Genomic DNA, 19,587 nt, shown 5'->3' with positions numbered 1-19,587 from the left:
ATAAATGTAAACTAATGCGAACCTTACAATTAAATTATTAATTCCTTCGTATATTATTGGTTTAAGTTGTCGAAAATTAATATTTCAATTGTAAGGTTCGCATTAGCATACATTTATAAGAGTGGAGAAAAGCATATGAATTTTTTATTAGTTTTTTGAATATGGCTCTTTGAAGACGAAAAAGCATAGATTTTCTTACAAAATGACTGATAGCTAAAAAACTAATCCAAATTTTTGAAAAGGAAAAAAAAAAATTTCTTCATTATGTCGAAACAGAATTATGTGCCGAGTTTCGTGCCTGGGCGAGGCTTCTGGGGCGATATATTGTGATTACAGACACACACAGTCGCTTTTATTTTTATGTATAGATTATAAAATTTCTGTAGAAAATTTTACAGTTTTCACAATAAACACTTCATCGGTCACACTGTTTTATTCATCTATCATCCACTGTTTCCGAGATTTTTTATTTTGAGATCAGACAGTCTTCTGTTGAACAACCTGCTTACATTAACCTCTTTCTCTTCACTCCGTAGGGCTTTTGCCGTGACACTCTATCTCTCCCTGTTGGCGGGAAAGAAATTTACTTCTCTTCATGTCCTGTTTATTGTCTTTCATTCATTCATAATAGACTTGTGAATTTAGGTCTGTCTTTCTTTCGTTTACCTAGGGGGTATCCAGTCCAGCGCCTGTCTTACTTTCAATTTTTATGGTTTTCTGATAATATGTCCAATTCATCGCCATTTGCATTCTCTGATTTACATTTCGATTAGTTTTTGCTTGCTGATTTTGAATTATTCATTGTTAGATACTTTGTGAAACCATTTTATATTAAGAATTATACATTTGTTGATAAAAGCCTGAGAATTATTTGTATATACTAATTTACACCGAAGAGTCACTACATTATGACAACCCTGCTAATAACACGTAGGACCACCTTTAGCCCTCAAAACTACTGGCACCCGCCGAGGCATTGATTCCACAAGGTGCTGATGGGTAGTCTGAGGTATCTCGTACCAAGCGCTCACCAACTGGTCCTGCAATTCCCTCACATTGCGAGGGGGTAGCGTGGCAGCACGAATAGGACCACAAATGCTCTATTGGATTAAGGTCAGGTGAATTTGGGGGCCAAGACATGACTTGAAAGTCACTGGAATGTTCCTCGAACAAATCCATGACGATTCGACCCTTATGACATGGTGCATTATCCTGTTGGTAAATACCATCCCACGCAGGAAAAACTGTTGCCATGAATGGGTGAACCTGGTCTGCAACTATGTTCAAGTAGCTTACAGACGTCAGGGATTGTTCTGTGAGGATTATGGGTCCTTATGCGCCCCATAAAAACATTGTTCCTGGGCGAGAAACCATGAAAACCTGGGCGAGCCCATTGTTATAGATGGAGGGTGGTCATAATGTAATGGCTCTTCGGTGTATATTAATAATTATTGATATGCATATATATATTTTGTTAATTCACATGTTATTTTTTTAAATTTTCAGATTAATGTAGCAGTCACCACTGAGACAACAAAAAAGACTCTAAACTTGATCAGCAGTTATGAGTTGAGCAAAGGCATATTAACTCTGCACAATCCGAGTCCCAAAAGCACCGTCGCAGATTCAGCCCTATTTCTAAGCGAGATTGAACTCGGTGGAAATGAATTGTTCTTAGTATCTCTAGAATTTGAAAACGAGAAGAAAAAGATTGATGTACAAATTACAATCACATTTAAAATTTTGTTTATATCTATATCGGCGAAACTCAAGTTCGTGAAGACGAAGTTGAAGACTAAAGCTAAAGTGCGAGTAAGTGTGATTAACTCGAACTTCTTTTTAATAAACTTTTGATGTATTTCCACGGCTTTAAACGTAAAAATATAGTAAAAAAATTGTTATTTTTTTAGTAACTATGTCACGGCGAAAAACCGAAATCGGTGATTGTTGACTTTCACCGGTGAATGTCGACAAACACCAAATACGTCGGTGAAAGATCGAATATTTCATTACATTCTTGTACATTCGGACCCTCACCGGTGTATGTCGACAATCACAGATATGCTTTGGTGAATGTCCGAAATATTTATTACATTCGATTTGATATGAATTTATTCGTGGATATAATTACATTTATTCGATATTTTAACTGATGTTTTTTTAAGGTTAAGTGCCACTGCCCGGTATACATTTGCCTGGTATACCCTACACTGATGTTTTTTAAGGTTAAGTGCCACTGCTCGATATACCCCACACTGATGTTTTTTTAAGATTAAGTGCCACTGCTCGGTATACATTTGCCCGGTATACCCTACACTGATGTTTTTTTAAGGTTAAGTGTCACTGCTCGGTATACATTTGCCGGGTATACCCTACACTGATTTTTTTTTAAGATCAAGTGCCATTGCCCGTTATATATTTGCCCAATACTCCAAACACTGATATTTCTTCGAATCTATCGTCAGTAAGTATTAAAATATTGAATAAATATAAATATATCAAATAAATGTAATAATATTAACGAATAAATTAATATAAAATTGGATATAACAAATCTTTCGGACATTCACCAAAGCGACTACGTGAATGTTGACATTCACCGGTGAATGTCGACATTTTCCAGTTTTCGGTGTTTCACCGTAACAACTATATCTTTACAGGCACTAATCGCCTTTAAACTATTTAAAAGGATATTTAGGTATGGTAATTCCGTGAGATTACTCTCTGATTTGATTAACAATTTTAAGTTTTTTCATTGAGTCAGCATTTTGAAAAACTATGCAGTTTCATAAGCAGTATATACTGTTAGCTCCTAATTAGCCACATTTGATTCTAATCTTTACTTATTAGGCTTGTCTTCATGGCTACACTGCCTATCAGTACGCTATTTTGCCTTATTGGACAGTTAGTGTGAAACAGAAGATTTGTTTATTTAATTCAAACTTCTACTTATGAGTTTAAAGCAATTGAATTTGAATGTACTTTTTAAACGATTCCGTGCATTTTCTCATTTATTACACTTATATTTAATGTTTTGTTGAAGATTCAGTTTAAATCTTCATGGAGGAAAGAGCTTGACGAATCATATAGTGATATAGATTCAGCATTACCAAGAGTGGAAGAAATCGAAACCATGTATATGAAGGGTCCGCAAGAACTGAGAGACATGGATATTGACGACGAGAAGGCCCATAGCTTCTATTATTTTTCCTCGTGGAAACAATCTCCATATGGTAAGTCTATTTAAATAAATTTCAAGATTTCCATTTCGGTAACTGTGCCAAAATGATCCAATTTGGCGAACCATCCCCGAATAAGCCACTGTATATTTCTGTGAGTAGTAGTTTCAGGTTCTGTGAGTTAGTAGCAGGTGGGACGGTTTCGAATCCCTGTGATGGCTGCCTCCGCACCTGGTTTGCACCAACCACAGTGGTGACGTAAAAATATCCTCAGGTAATTGACGGATCAACGGTTAAAATACCCTTGCCGTCGGGCTTACTTGGAAGGTTTTCGTAGCTTTTCTCTTTGCATACAATTGCTATTTTAAATGCTGTTACAATTTTTCTAAAGCCTGTCTTTTTCATAACTTATTCCATACATACTAGAAAGATTATATTTTCATCAAAAAATTGCTATTTATTTCTCATAGGCGTTTTACTTTAAATAATTTCGTAAAGGCAATGGAAATATTAAGTAAATAATGGATTATTAAAAGGATATAACTTTAATGACAAGTTTTATATGAAAATATTAGGAAAAATTGTTTTCAAGGATTTTTAAATCTTGGAACCTTTTAAACTTCCCACTGAATCCAAGGGTTCCTCGGAATACAATTTACGAAACGCTGCTCTACAGTATATAATTTAGAATCTTGACTATTTTATTTACTTATTTTTATTTTCTTTTAACCCCGCTTCATGAAAAATTCTTCTTTGAACAGGAGAAAGGAAAATCTATATGAATAAGTTATTTAAAAGCATTTATGTAGTAATTATAAGAAATAACACTTTTCCATATTTATTTTTCCATTAGTTTCGAAGCACTCAGCTTGCTTTTCAAATGCATATGTTACATTCAAAATATAAATGCATGAAGGAAAAGAAAAAATAGAAACATGTTAAATTATAACTCTTAATTTACTTTAAGTGATGAAAAAAGAATTGTATATGCTTTGCTTTTATCAACATTCGACATATCTTTAAAAACAATCTTCAACAGTTAATGCAATTAAAAAAACAAATAAATACATAACTAATTTCATAAATTCAATTAAAAATTAAAAAAAGAATACGATAATTTCAATTTCAAGTGTGGTTCCTTCTCATACTTCATTAGAATGGAATCTCTTTATATACATCTATACGGATTTAAATATTTATCATGTACGAAAAATTAAGGACGATCCCTTGTGACGTCATCACAATGCATTTTTAGACTCTTTTTTGTCCTCCTTGCATTAGAACTATCTAGTCATTCATATTTGGTGACTTCGGATCCTCCTTAGAGATGTTTCCTAGACCGTCTAGTTTGACAGTGAATGAAGTACCTACCTAATATTCGTTTTTGAAAGAAGTGTCTAGTTCATACTGAGGACTTAACAAGTAGGCACGTTGCAATTTATTGTTAATAACTTGGTTTACTTCCGTTACCCAATATTATTTTTGTTTATTATTGCGTCTATTTTAAGTCAATGTTACAACTATACTTATAGTCTTAAAGTTAAGAGCTTTTTGTTTCATTTCCATAAAAATATTTAAACAAGTTACGATTGCGCAAATTTATGTTGTGTGAGACTTGTAATACTAATACATATATTTCTCCTATGACATAAACAATGCATCAACGTGTAGTTAAGTCTATTACCGCATCGGGGCACTGCAAACATTTAGTAAGGAAGTTCGCTAATCTTTCAAAGACATGCTTTAGATGCCTTAACTTTCGAGTGGAATCTCTTTCAATACTTTTCTGTGACATAAATTTATAAAAACCCAAATCATGCCTGCAAACATGCAAAGAATGGAAGTGATGGTGTTGACAAGAAGTTTTTTTTTGTGAAACATCAGAGACTTAATAAAAACTATTCTAAAATTACTATCACCTGTCAACAACCTCCTTCTTGGAATTCTTTCTTTGTCGGACTAGAGTTGAGGATGAACTGTCGTGCTATTATTAAATGAATAAAATGCGATAATGACTCTGCTTCTTTCTAAAAACAGCCAGAAACATTTTTATAATTTGTCTGTTACGTTTTTCTGAATGTTCAAATGCTTGAACCTATAATAAGATTTACTAACTTTATTAAATATTTTGTATTTTAAAAGTTGAATATTCCTGTAAATTATTTTAAATTTGTAATTAAACGATTTAATTTAAACATAAATTAAAAAGCTTACTAAAAATAATTGTTTTTATTTTTAATAAATAAAGCTTATTAACAAATAAGGAAGTTTTATTGGTTCATTTATTGGCTAAAAAATAATTATAGAAGAAAATGTGTTTGAAAATTTTTACTATTTTCTGGAAGAAATATAAATAAATTTGCATAATGAAGATTATAATCAATGTTTTTTAAATGGAGAGTAATAAAAATTGTGCTTAAATTACAAAATATGTAACTAATAACTGTAAAATGCACTAAATCATTTTGCTACTACTTTTTATTTTTATAACTTTTTTTGTAGTTTATTAGTGATTCACAATAAGATTTTCAATTATTTCATTACAGTGTGTCAAAATTAAAGCTTATAAATGTACAGTGCACAATAAAAGCAAATACATCGAATAACTAATGATCGGATATTCGTTTAATAAAATTCAATCTCAATAGTTTTAGGATTTAAACTTAAATATAGAAATTAATTAGCACAGAGGATATTGTGAGTTACGAAATCAGACGCAAAAAAGTACTTCCTTAAATGAACATGTATTATTTTAACGAAATTATGGAAAAAGGGCAGCTGCAATCTGGAAAAAAGTTTAAGCAGACAGAATTCGAAAATTTGAAATCGTTAATGTTAACTTCACTTTCTGCGTATTTCGACATATTTCGAAAACATTTACACGAATTGAAACATATTTTCACACAAAATATTTTGTTTATTCAAAGATAATTCTACGTAAAGAAAATGATTTTTTCATAACTATTTCATATATTATTTCATAAATTTAAGTTGTAAGGTATGCGAATTTTTGCAACATTTGAAATTTGTAAAAAATCGGTCGTATAGTTTTCGAGAAATCACCATTTTAATATACTGGGCAATTCCATTTGTGACGGAATGACATTTTGACTAGCAAAATAACAATTAATTGAAGTTTCTATGTATCGAATTTCAAATAAAAATTTTTTTTCCTCATGCATATCATTATTATTGGCATAATGCGCTTCATAAACTAAAAAAACAGGATTTTCTATCTTTTTTACTTTTAATTTTANACTAGCAAAATAACAATTAATTGAAGTTTCTATGCATCGAATTTCAAATAAAATTTTTTTTTCCTCATGCATATCATTATTATTGGCATAATGCGCTTCATAAACTAAAAAAACAGGATTTTCCATCTTTTTTACTTTTAATTTTACGATCTTTTTATTTGCGTGACGGAATGACATTTTGGCAACCAAGCTTTTGGCATGCCGCTTAGAACTGGTAGTTTCTGCGAATTTTGCAGCTATTATTTTTCTGAACTATTTTATACTTTTAGTATAATGTGTAAGCAATGTAAAATGTGAATTTGGAAAATTAACCTCAGGTTGGCTAACAGTTATTAACATCTATTTGTTGTGACGGAATGATCGTGACGGAATGACAAAAAGTTTAGTAGAAGAAAGTCTTCATTTAAAAAATGTTTTATTAATATGTAAATGATAAACAGAATGTAACAGATAAACAGGATTAATATTTATGTAAGAATTAGTAAGAATTTCTACAGTTTGAAAATTAGGTTGTCTCTGAAGAGGTTTTATATCTAAGTTGCCAATGTCACATCCTATCTTCGTCCTCAGGAAATTTATGCATTATTAAGACATGTGACGGAATGATGTAAAAGAAGTTACTTTTATTTTATATATTAAACTTAAAATGTTTAAATTTTGTTCTATATGCATATTTTTATCAAAATATTGCAAAAGAAAGATGCATTTCTTTTATTTTATAAGTATTTTTCAAGAAAACAATTTGAGCACAAATGTGAACTATTCACTTGTCAGCCATGAGATTACTTTAGAATGCTGCCAGATTCAAAAAATTTAAAATTATCAAAAATGAAACGGCAATATGTGGACTTTGGCTATTTTTGAACATATTTTTAAAATTAAAATATGCCATTCATAAAAATGAAAATTTCACTTAAAAGTTGACACTTCCGTGGAATTGCCCTACTACTTCTTAAAATTGTATTATTCCGATACTAATCGATTGAATTTAATATTTTGCGATTTAAAGTTGCATTCCTTAAAATGATGCAAAAATTTTAAGTCTTACAATTCAAAAACTTTTTAATTACTAATAAATAAATTATTAAAAAAATATTAAATGATTATTAAAGTTATAACTTACATTGAATTATTTTGGTATAATGCGAATTCTATAATTGCGAGCAAATATTTTCCGATTCGGCTGTGGAAAGTTTTCAAGGTTTAGTGAAATTAAGATAAGTTAAGTGAAATTTAGATCAAGAGGTAAGGAATGCAATTCCGCTCCCATGAGATCAGAATCAGGGTGAGATCCTGCATTGATGTTTGTGGTATTAGTTTCGCGGAGATCAATTCCGCGGGATCGAAGTTCAGAAGCTAAAAAAATTCTTCTCTTTTTAAAAGTTACTGCTGTCCGGATCACATAACTCTTATTCTCCCTCACGCACATTATTTTTTTTCCTTCATAGTCACATATACTTTTTCTTCATAGAACAGGCTGTTTTGTCTGTGATTTTGAGATTTTACCCAACATTTATCCTCTAATAAAAAATAATCACACTTTAATCAAAATACAGTCGGATCTCTATTTAAAGAAGTCGCTAAATAACGATATTAAGTTCGCTATATGGGAAATTCATTAAATAGAAAATTATCTTTTGAAATACTTAAACGACACAAAACAGGTTTCAAATTCATTAACACTAGACATAATTAAAATAGCAATGAATACACCCTTATATTGCAAACTAGTATCTACTATTTATTTTATAAATCTTAATCATAAAAGAAATCTGCATGGAAAGCGAGAACAGAGCAAAACATTATCCAGTGTTACACATTTCAACTAAAAAGAGCTAAATGTATGCATGAAACTATATCTGCATTTATTATAAAAGTAATTTTAAACATACATTACCACATGCGATCTAAAGTTTAATTTCTACTGATAAAATCCGTTAATTTTGCCCTTTATGTTAAAGTTTTTTGTTTGAAATTCGAAAAAAAAGAGAAAGTGATTTTACTGCTTTCTCTAAAAGTTAAATGGCTTCGAAGTTCAATTCAAGGTTATTTCCCCCATAAAATGCGTTAATAAGTTTAAAATGTTCTGAAATATTTTGGGAAATAGGGAAAGTGGATCTGAAAGAAAAGTTCATTAAATAGAAAATTCACTTCGCTTTTTGGAAGTTATTTTGCGAAGAAATTTCCAAAATGTTCTTGGTACCTTGAAAAAATTCGCAAAATGGAAGTTCGTTATGACTATTTGGAAGATCTCCTCTATAAATATAAGATCTACAAAATCACGAAGAAAGAAAAGCTTAAAAAAAGAATATGTGATATATCTATAATATAATATAATATATTTTGTTATTATAAAACAACGAGGAATATTTTTCTGTAAATGGTAGAACGATTGCTTAAATTGAAAGGCAGCAAGCAAAAAAGATTGATTTGATCGATATCAAGTCGACGGTTTCTGAGAAAAAGAGCCTAATCAAGTTTGGTTGTAGATGCACAGTAGACAATTAAAATAGCTACCGAAAGTCATTTCCAACGTGACAACAATATGTTGTGAAAGCAACTGATGTGATAATGAAAAGTTCCTGCGAAACAAAATTGATACTCAGGAATCAGATTTAAATGAACGTTTGAAATTTGCATTTGACACATGCATTTATCAAAAGAAAACGATTACGCTTAGTCAGGGCCGGATTAACCTATTGGCACACTAGGCACGTGCCTAGGGCCTACGAAATTCAGGGGCCTACGAAAAACTTGGGAGAAAAAAATTTGTTGACAAAAATAATTTAGCTTTAAAAACAACAAGTGTATTTTACGCAAAATTATGAAGATACATATAAAAATATAATATTTTTCGGTAATAAATTATTTTGCAGAATCTTATGACCTAATATATTACTTTTTTGCGATTTTTGGATTCTACGAAATCTTGTATTGTGCTGTCGAATTCCAAAACTACGCAAAATGTCGTATTCAGTAGACATAAGTGCGAGCGATGCCAAGCTATCTTGATTCATTGTTGAAAGCAAATAATTTTTTATCAATTTTAATCTGGAGAAAGATTTTTCTCCTTCTGCATTTGATACAGGAATCGACAAATATATTCTTAATGCAATGTGAACGTTAAGAAAAGTATTCACAAGTTTATCTTTAACATAGTTATCGATCGAACTAATCATAATGGTATTATCAATATCAACTGCAATCTCGGCAGTATGTCGGTATTGCAGATAAAGTTCGATAAACAAATTTGTAAATTAAAATCCCTATTAATAAAAATGCAAAAAAAAAAAAAATATGCAAGAAAATTTTAGCATATATTTTGAAAAGAGAGGAGGAGTGGGGGAAGGAGGGGAGGGCCCAAAAACGACTATGCCTAGGGCCCACGAAAGGTATAAACCGGCTCTGTGCCTAGGGCCTACGAAAGGTATAATCCGGCTCTGCGCTTAGTGTTTTGCTGTAGCTACATAATCAGAAGCAGCCCAATGAAATGAACAGAAACAGTGCCAACGAAGGGAAGAAAATATTCAAAAAAATGTATCCGTTACAAGGACAGAGAGCTAAAAAGGTTCGTCAACATATTATTGGACGAGAGTGAAAATTAAAACAAGGACACTGAAAAAGGAAAGATTAAAGAGACCAGAGATAACATTAAAAGATGATCTAAAATTATAAAAACTTTATGATTTTCTCAGAGTTCTGCATAACAAAAAGTATGAAGATAAAGTGACACAAAAAAAGTAATGAGGAGTCAAAATGAAGTTTGAGCTGTATATGGATATTTAACCAACAAACAGTGAACTAATATGAATCTGGAAGAACCTTATCATACAGTGCTTTATTCGACGCCGAAGTTCGATTTCGAATGGGAGATGACTCATTAGAATCATTAAGTTTGTAACGTTTTTATTTTTTAACATTAAAAAAATAATTATAATTTTAGTACGTTTTTGGACTATAATTTTCAGAAATCTCTCGGTATTGTCATAATTAAAATGTAAATTTTTTAAAGCTGTTTAAACGCTTAATAATTATCAATGTTGCCAGGTGTAACTTTTTAAAATAACTTTACATTTTAATGGAATGCTTAACTGAGACTTGTCAATCCCGCGGATTAGTGAATCTCGACCCCGAAAACCCGCAATGTCAAAAACAGCGTATAATTGCATTCCCCAAAATGAAGTCCTAATTTTCGACTGCTTTCCTTAAAACGAACTATTGGGACTTCATTTTTCAAATTGATGATACTATCCATATTTTGAGTACCAAGAATCCAAATCCGACGAAAAAAGGTATGTTTATTCAGAGAAAATACATTTTTGTGTATGATTTCGAATGGGTAAATTATTATCTGCACAAATTAATTAGCACATTAACGGTTAAGCTTTCCAACAATTAACATTGAGTCTTAGTACGGGAAAATAATATCAGTAGCTGAAATATTATTCAATTTTTAGCTCATTGTTCATCGAACGTGCAAATAATCACAAATTTAAAATCCAACAATTACTCATTAGTAATAATAAGAGGATGAAATATTTCTCTTTCTTTTTATTTTTTTTACATCACTTTAGAACATTACCCATACTAAAACTAAAGCAGCACACTAAATAAAGGTTGTATTCGTTTTCTATGTAAAACCTGAACTTAATATCTAAAATGCTTGCTTCTCAATACGATTTACTTGTTTTTATGTGCAATTTTAATAGAATTTTTCTCTAAGTAATCGGCCAATTTTTTTAAAGCCATCTCGATAATCTTTGCGCAAGATACCGTAAATAAAAGGATTTGTGGCCGAAGAAATGAACATCATTATTGTAGATACAATATTCAACCACGCTGGTGCATCTATATCAGTGATGGCCTTTCCTTGCTTGGTTAGAGAATATGGAGTGAAGCATATAAAGTAAACTATAACTACAGCCATCATACTATAAACTGATTTGCGCATTTCCATGTCTCTTCTTCTTTGAATAGTTTGATTAAAACTCATAGCTTCAAGTGATACCATTTGTCGTGGTACCACCTTGGAGGAGTTTCTTATTTGCTTCACGATAATCACATTGGAAATAATAACTATAATCGATGGTACAACGAAGCAAGAAACGGATGCACTGAACATGTGGATCCGAGCTCCGTAATCTGTAAATTCAGCCGCACACACAGACTCACTGTAATTATACGAGATTGTATTCCACGAATATATCAGAACAAGCAGTAAACAAAATGCACCGTTAAGTAATATCCAAGTAGCGATACCAGTCATAAATTTTGGAGTCATGATAGCTTGGTATTTTAGAGCATAGAAAATAGCTAATGCTCTGTCAAAACTTATCATTGAAGCAGCGTGGGAAGATGAACAGGCACACACATAATTGAACGTAGCACTTACTCGGCAATTAATTATGCCAAATGGCCAGAAATCCGCAGCCATGGCGACAGCGGAAGGAAATATAACAAATATTGAAGTCACGACGTCAATGCTTGATAGGATGACAATTAGAAAATTACCAATCTGATGGCGCAGTTTTTCTTCCCTGTATGAAATGACTATAACAGCAAGATTACCGAAAAACGCTGCCAAAGCTATCAATATAATCAATGCACATACTGAGATTCTGAATGTGAGTCCATAATTATTGCCGTTGTCTGATGTTGAGTTAATGTTATCGGTGGAACAATTCTGGAACTCTTCTGTCAAATTTATTAGTTTCATGATTCTGGAAAGAAAAATTAAATGTAGATTAGCAAAAGGATTTCTTTTTTAAATTGAAAATTTTTATAGGTATGTATTTAAGCAATGAAAAAGACTATAATTAGAAGAAAAATAATTTATTCAGTCAAAGCAGTTCTCAGAATATGTTGTTTTGCCTTTTTCTGTTTAAATTGTTTTAATTTTTTTGGTTAACTTTTAATAGTTTTCTTGGTTAACTTTTATGACATTTGAAAATTAACAGAACCAATACCCATCCGCTTTACAATTCTCTGGTCTGATAAAAAAATTTGATTATTCACAACTTTCTAGAGTTATGGTGTTAATTCATCTAACAAATGTAGTTTTTTTTGCATGGAATTTTTAAAAGAAAAATGTGTTTCTAACTCATTATTATTAAATGTTAAAACAATGGCTTCTTAACTGAGTTTTTCTCTCAATATATCAAGAAACTCTTACGCACAGAGAAAAAAATTTTTAAAATCTGTTTCATTCTTCAATAAATTGAATGAAAATTAAAAGAATTATTGCTCTATTAATGTATTCAAGATGTACTTTATATTTCAGTATTTAATGAAGTAGATTTAGATTAAAGTTTTCATTATTTATTCTTTTTTCAAAATTTTTCCTTCAAAACCTTTTCTTCTTTTCGCTTCATTAAAATTTGTGTGATGTGGATACCAAATCAAATAAATTTGCATTAGAGTATTTAATAAAGTCAAATATATTTTTTTACATATGGTGCCACTTATATACTTTAATATGGAAACTAAAGTTTTAATTCAAAGTAATTTACGAGCTCTAAATTTTGTACATTTCTTTTTTTTTTCAAATTGTAATTAAGTACAGTACTTTATTTTTTAAAATCGTTTAACAGCTATAATGAAAACCTAATATACTTTCTTAAATCATAAGTTTTTTTTTATCCGGTATACTTGTTTTATGCAATAACAAATGTTTCTCATAGACTGCTTAAAGTAGCAACAGATATTTTGAACCTGTGACCGTAACATGTATGAAATTCAGTTAGTAAGTAACATGTTATTTTCAAAGATTAAATATAATTTTTAAATATACGACACTTAAAATTGGATTATTCAATAACTAATCAACCGATTTCATTCAAATTTTGAATTTTTTCGCTTACAATTACATATGATGTAAAGTTTGCATACCTTACAATTCAGAATTATTTTGACTATTGTAAAATAAAATAATGAAAAATAATAAGAACTATAAATTTTTTTTCTACGTAATTGTCTTTGTTTACAATTGCGTGCAAAAATACTTCTGCCCGTTTTTAGGTCTTTTTGAGATAAAGCGAAATACACAAAATGTGAAATAAGCATTAAGGGGATCCAAAATTTTGACTGTTCTCCAGCATAAACTATTGACACCATATTTTCGTGATTGCGCATATTTTAGGGCTCACGAATTGAAATCCGTTGAAAAAATGTATGTTTATTCAGAGAAAGTACGTTTTGATGTCTCATTTCACTACATGAAATGTCATGTCGACCTCAAATATTCTACTTAATTAGTGCTTTCGATGAATTATTAAATTAGTTTCGACTCAATAATTCAAACACATTAACTCTGCAAACAAGCATACCTAACTATTTTTCGTTGCTGACAGATTTAAATTTGACACTATAAAAATACGGAGGTAACCTTAATATTAAAAATATAGCATCAATAGTTTAACCAAGATAGAAGCTTGTTTAATCAGATCTTCATATTTAAGAATCCTACTCAATTCCATGCGAAAACTTCGTATTATAAAAAAAAAATCATCAAATAATTTATGATTTATATTGTTACTGTTATTCACGGTGTCCTTAGAATCTCTAAAGGATAATATACTTAATTTCGGATTTAATAATAATCACTCAACCAGAAATTAGCAGAGTCAAAAACAATCAAGAGCAATGGTATACAATTTATATTACAACTAACAAAATACTTCATTTAAATTTCAGCTTATTTAATAAAAAATAACACACTTAGTTTAGAAGTCAAGAGTTTAACTTATATAGTCAAGATGTCCTATTCGAACAAAATGTTAAGTTTGGCCCAAAGAATTGACAGAAATATCAAAGTTCTCACATCATCTATTTTAACTTCAACTGTCTCTGCTTCCCCCTTTTCATGGGCATGGGGATGATCAATCACAATACTCTCAACTAAGTCTAGCTTTTATTACCTACTAGATTGGCACTCTTTTTCGCCCCATTATATGCCAAATGATGATCGCCAAAGAGGTAAGTTTATAGGAAGGAATGGCTCTTTCGTAAAACACAACCGGTATATTTGCTTGTAGATACACCTGAAGTTTTCGGTAAGCATAAAAAAGGTAGGGGAGAGTCGGGTAGCGCCGCCCAGCGGGTACCCCCGCCCACAGTCAATTTCATATGTACAGAATATTTCTTCAAATCAATGGGCCATCGGACATTAATTGTTATATTAAAAAAAGATTATTTTCAAAGTTTAAAGTATTTATGCAGCTGTTAACATGGTAAACAATAGTTTTGAAAATATGTTGAATACAGTAGTCATGAAATTAAGAAAAATTGGTTGAATGCTTCGATTAAACTTTATTTTAATATTAAAAAAATCATTTTTTCTATACATACAGCATTAAAGTATGTAGTCTTAAGTTTAATTTGCACGAATAAGGAAGTTTATATGCGAAAAATTGTTCGAGTAGTTACAAATTTACAAAAAAATTGGATTTCGGGTAGCCCCGCTCACATGAATGTCGGGTATCACAGCCCAATTTTATTTCGTCGATAAATGTACGGTTGCAAAGATTATTATTTTATTGCTTCAAATTTGAATGTTATATGCATTTTTAACAACAAATAGTGTTGTTATTAAATGATTGTTATTAAATGATAGAATTCACTAAAAGTGTATAAATAAGTAATAAATAAAATAATTTTGTGATAAAAATGATGAATGAGGTTTATCTATTCTCAATACATTGGTCACTTTCATTTATACCAGAAAAAACAGTGAAAAAACATAATTTTTGTAACTGGGAGGGGCTACCCGACACATTTTGAAAAGAGCTGAAAAACATGTTTTTTAAAATTTCTATTTTTTTAAGTTAAACTATTCTTTTTTTGGTTTATTCTTTTTGCATTATTTAATTAGAAGGTAAAACAATAGAAACATACAAAAATATTGACATTACTCAATATTATGCAGAAATATAAGCAATACTCCTTAAGTGGGCGGGACTACCCGACTCTCCCCTACATACATTTTTGATGGAAGAAACGTGTTCTTCAGAAGTCACCTTACAAGGAATGCATTTGTGGTTAAAGAATAAGCATTATATGCAGCTGATGTAAACTCATAGATTGATTATCCAATGATCGACGTCCAATCCAATAACAAGCATGACTAGAACCCGTTATAGCCAGCAGAAGGATCAATATAACCGCTTTATTTAATGAGCCATTATTGGTTAATCTTATAACTTAGTTTATTAGTCAACGGGAGCATTAGAGTTATTTTTTAAGTTTATTTGTATAATGGTCCAACTCCACTTGTTAAAAAATTAACATTGCCTCTGTTCTATGTTTATAAGAATAATTTTCATCCTACCTTATAACTAGTATACCTCCTGATTATTTCTTATTTCAAATAGAGAGAGCCAAAAATCAGACAAGATACGCTGCAAAAAATTTGGTGCTAAGTAGTTGCCCCCCTTTTTGGTCCATTTTCCATAAACTAAAAATTTTTACAGCGCATGTAGTCAAATTTTTTATTTAGTTTTTTTATTGTTGAAGTTTTTATTTTTATTTGTTTATACATTTTTTTGTCTGTTTGCTTATTGGCAACACATATTTACATACGCATTAGAATCAATTTAATGCATACATACATATTCCTTTTCACCCCAAATCGGACGTAGGGCTTCTATGAATAGCTATCCATCTCACTCTGTTTGTGGCCAGATATTATGCCTTTCTGCATGTTTTTCCTATTATTTCTAATTCACTTAGAATCCTGCACCAAGTATTTTTTAGGTCTTCCTCTTTTTCTATTGCCCTGAGGGTTCCAATCAGAAATTTGTTTACCTTATTTTTCAGGTTTACGTAGAGCATGAATAATCCATTTCCATTTACGTATTTTAATTTTCTGTTCAATCGGTTTCTCTTTTGCTTTTCTAATGATTTCTGCGCTACAAATTTTATGGAACCGCTTGATACGCTAGATTCTTTGTTGCTAATAAATACTTGAAGTATTTTCATATTATTTTTATTGCAATGCCATGTTTCAGAGCCATAGAAGAAAACAGATTTAGAATTGGCATTCGAAATTCAAATTTTTGTTAAATTTGTTATATTTTAAAGTTTTTTTTAGAATTTATTGAGAATAGTGTAACTGCTTCAGTCTTTGTTTAATCTATTTAGTATATCTTCATCAGTTTCTCCTCTGTTGCTAATTATACTTCCAAGATACGTAAAACAGCTTACCTCCTCTAGTTTGTAATTTTATAAAATTATGTCATTTAGTTGTTTAGGATTCACATTTGTCATTGGTGAAATCCATTTGTTTAATGATTTTAAACTGGAAGAAAAGGTCATTTTAACCCCCACTAGGATTCTACAAGCAATTTATTTCGACTTTGGTAGTAGTTGCAGTTGATAGCCGCGGAAAGGAAGGGACCTTAAAGTTTCTTCCCAAAGATTTGCCTCTTGTATCGTAAAAAGAACAATCATACTAATTTAATGTTCGCACCAAGTAAAGCCCTTTTGGTTTGGAGAAGCCGCTAGCATTCCATGACAGGATGGGCAGATCAAAGTCAACTAAGAAGCTCATTTCCGGCTCTTTATAGAACTTTCTTGCCGCTTACTTATCCATATTGCTCCATACGACGAGATCAATTTGCAATGGCTGGCCTACACATTCTCCTTCTTAGTGCTCTCCGTGGAGCAACTATTGCTGACTGATACTGACTGGGAAGCAAGGTGTCAAACGAGGAAGTGACTGTTTTCAATTTTAATACCCCTGTTCTCTTGAGTTGCGTTGTTGTTGTCCTGTGTCAATCCCCTCTGCGATTAGAAACAAAAAAAAATGTTTAGTAGTAATTTTTAATATTTTATTTTAAGTTTGGTTGACAGAAATCCCATTTTCTGTGCCTTTGCACCTAAAATGCTTGTTTGTTTGCATGTTTTGAAGGGTGGTAGTCAGTAAACATAAGTCGTCCGAAAAATCAAGTTCGAAAAGATATTCAGTAAGGTTTCATTTAATACCCTTTTCATTCTCTGATACACTTTTCATAATCTAGTCAATAACAATTAAAAAGACTATTGGAGAAAGTATACAATCCTGTTTAACACCCGAATCAGTTTAATAACATCAGTAAAAAACACTCCTTTTAATAAAACAAGCACATTTTTAGTAATATATTCTTGCTAATATATTTAAACAATGTTGATTCAGATAATTTTTGCATGATAACTATAGCTCGGTACTAGCGCAAATGCATTTTAAAGTACCAAACTGTAGTTATCGGGCAAAAGTTTTAAAAAATTGACAAAATAACTATTGTTTGAAACATTAACGTGAATAGATTACTAAAAATGTGCCTTTTTTTAAACTAACTATTTTTGTAACGAAGCTATTAAATTGATTCCAACGAGCATAAAAATACGTGTTGTAAATAAAAAACAAAATAAATAAATAACAAAAATTATACAGTTAAAAAGCTAATGAAAAGTAAAAAAAAAAATTAGCTTATATCAACACCGAAAATGGTTGCAACTACTTTAGATCAAATTTTTTGCAGTGTATGAAAAGAATTACACTTATTTAACTTTAAGACTCAATCGCTAAAGTAGAAAGTAGAATTGTACCACTTATCAAATAAAGACTTAATGTAATAAGGATATTTCGTTTTTAGATGTTAGAAATCATTCTTATAATATTTCATTTAATATTAATGCTTCATTAGAACACTCAAACATCTGCTTCTTGTTTACGAGCAGATGTTCTGATCCAAGGTTAAAAATACAAATAAAATTAAAAAGAAGATGTGTTTTCAGCAGAGAAAGAAACGTTTTAGTCAATTCAAAATTAATAATTGCAGACCACGCTAAAATGTGACGTATTAAATTACTTGAAATGTCAAAGATTACATTTGTTTAATTTTCATTTTATGTAATTGCAAGCGTATCACTAAAGATAATGCAGTGTTCAAAAAACTATTTTTTTTTAAACTGCTTATTGCGGATTTATATTTTTCTCATCATTAAAGAATCGTAAATCCCGCTGTGACTCTTTTGGATGTTTATGTTACATTTTAGGCCGGGATAGCCTGGTCTGTAGGGCGGTGGGCCCACGCCCGAGAGTTCGTGGGTTTGAACCCCGCCGGCCGAAGACTCCCTGTGGTTGACTGATGCACGTTAAAATTCTGTCGACTCGCAAAATCCTCCATGTTCCCATAACAAATCTATACCTCTGGGGGTACTAGATTGGAAATCGATCGTTCTCTGATTCAGGTCGAAATTGCGATCTGTGAATGAATGAATGGATGTATGAATGGGTCCGCCTTATAAACAGGTGTGACAGAAGTCGCATTCTTGGCCATAGATGGCGCCACTGAAACACAAGAATCGCACACACTGCCTTAAATTTGCTCGGTTTTACCAAGTAGGCTTGCCCGTGTGGCAAGTGGCATTAGAACCAACCAACCAACCATGTTACATTTTGTTTCGCTGTGAAAAAAGTATAAGAACTAAAAGCTAGAAATTACGAAGATGTGAAGATGTTCATGTAGTACAATAGAATTAAAAAATAATGTTCTATTGTTAGTTCGAGAATCAATAACTCTGTTTGACATTTAGTAAAAAACAGCACGCGGACTGTTTTGCATCAGTTCACATACATGCAATTTTTGTATTTGAAAGTCAACGTATTGAAACGTGTTATTTGCGAACACACTTTTTTCGAGATTCAGATTTGTTCAAAAGTTATTGCAATTTAAATTGTCTTTCACCTTTTTCTGTACATAACTGCGAGTTTAGTATTGTAATCCTTCTATTTCATTTTAACCCTACTTAATAAAAGTACGGATTATTAAAAGTGTCCGCAGTATAATAAAAGAAAGAAAAAAATGAGACGTTTAACATTTCTTATCATTTGCAAAATGCAGTTTGAAAAGATTCAATGTGCAACGTTTACAAATAATAAAAAGCGTATGAGCAGAAGTAGTAAAAGCCAGCCCTCAGCCACAAATTGATACATTTTATTCATTTTTTAACGCGATTTTAATGGAATTCGATTAATATATTGTCATAAAATTTAATTTCTGATAACTACTATAGGTCAGTTGTATGTGGCTTTTATCAGCACGATATTATTTGTATATAAGATAAGATTTCTCCTAATCTCTTAATTCCTTTTTTAAAAAAAGCCCGAAGTT

At 31.0% G+C, this 19,587-nt stretch overlaps 2 protein-coding genes across 2 annotated transcripts in view; one reads left to right on the top strand and one right to left on the bottom strand.

Moving 5' to 3' along the window:
- The window catches only part of LOC107454750 (uncharacterized), a 41,093-nt gene that overhangs the window by 14,280 nt on the left and 7,226 nt on the right, over positions 1-19,587 (top strand). Inside the window, exons 4-5 of the mRNA XM_016072030.3 lie at positions 1,507-1,812; positions 3,044-3,233. Coding sequence (XP_015927516.2) covers positions 1,507-1,812; positions 3,044-3,233 — 496 coding nt within the window. The remainder of the gene's footprint in view (positions 1-1,506; positions 1,813-3,043; positions 3,234-19,587) is intronic.
- Positions 11,059-12,152, bottom strand: LOC139426069 (melatonin receptor type 1A-like). The gene has a single exon (XM_071183657.1). The coding sequence runs from the start codon at positions 12,150-12,152 to the stop codon at positions 11,139-11,141; it is 1,014 nt and encodes a 337-aa protein (XP_071039758.1). The 3' UTR covers positions 11,059-11,138.

Source organism: Parasteatoda tepidariorum, chromosome 7 (assembly GCF_043381705.1).
Source record: "Parasteatoda tepidariorum isolate YZ-2023 chromosome 7, CAS_Ptep_4.0, whole genome shotgun sequence".
In the NCBI taxonomy this organism is placed as follows: domain Eukaryota; kingdom Metazoa; phylum Arthropoda; class Arachnida; order Araneae; family Theridiidae; genus Parasteatoda; species Parasteatoda tepidariorum.
Note: the sequence above shows the minus strand (reverse complement) of the source record. Positions and strands in the feature narration are given on the sequence as shown.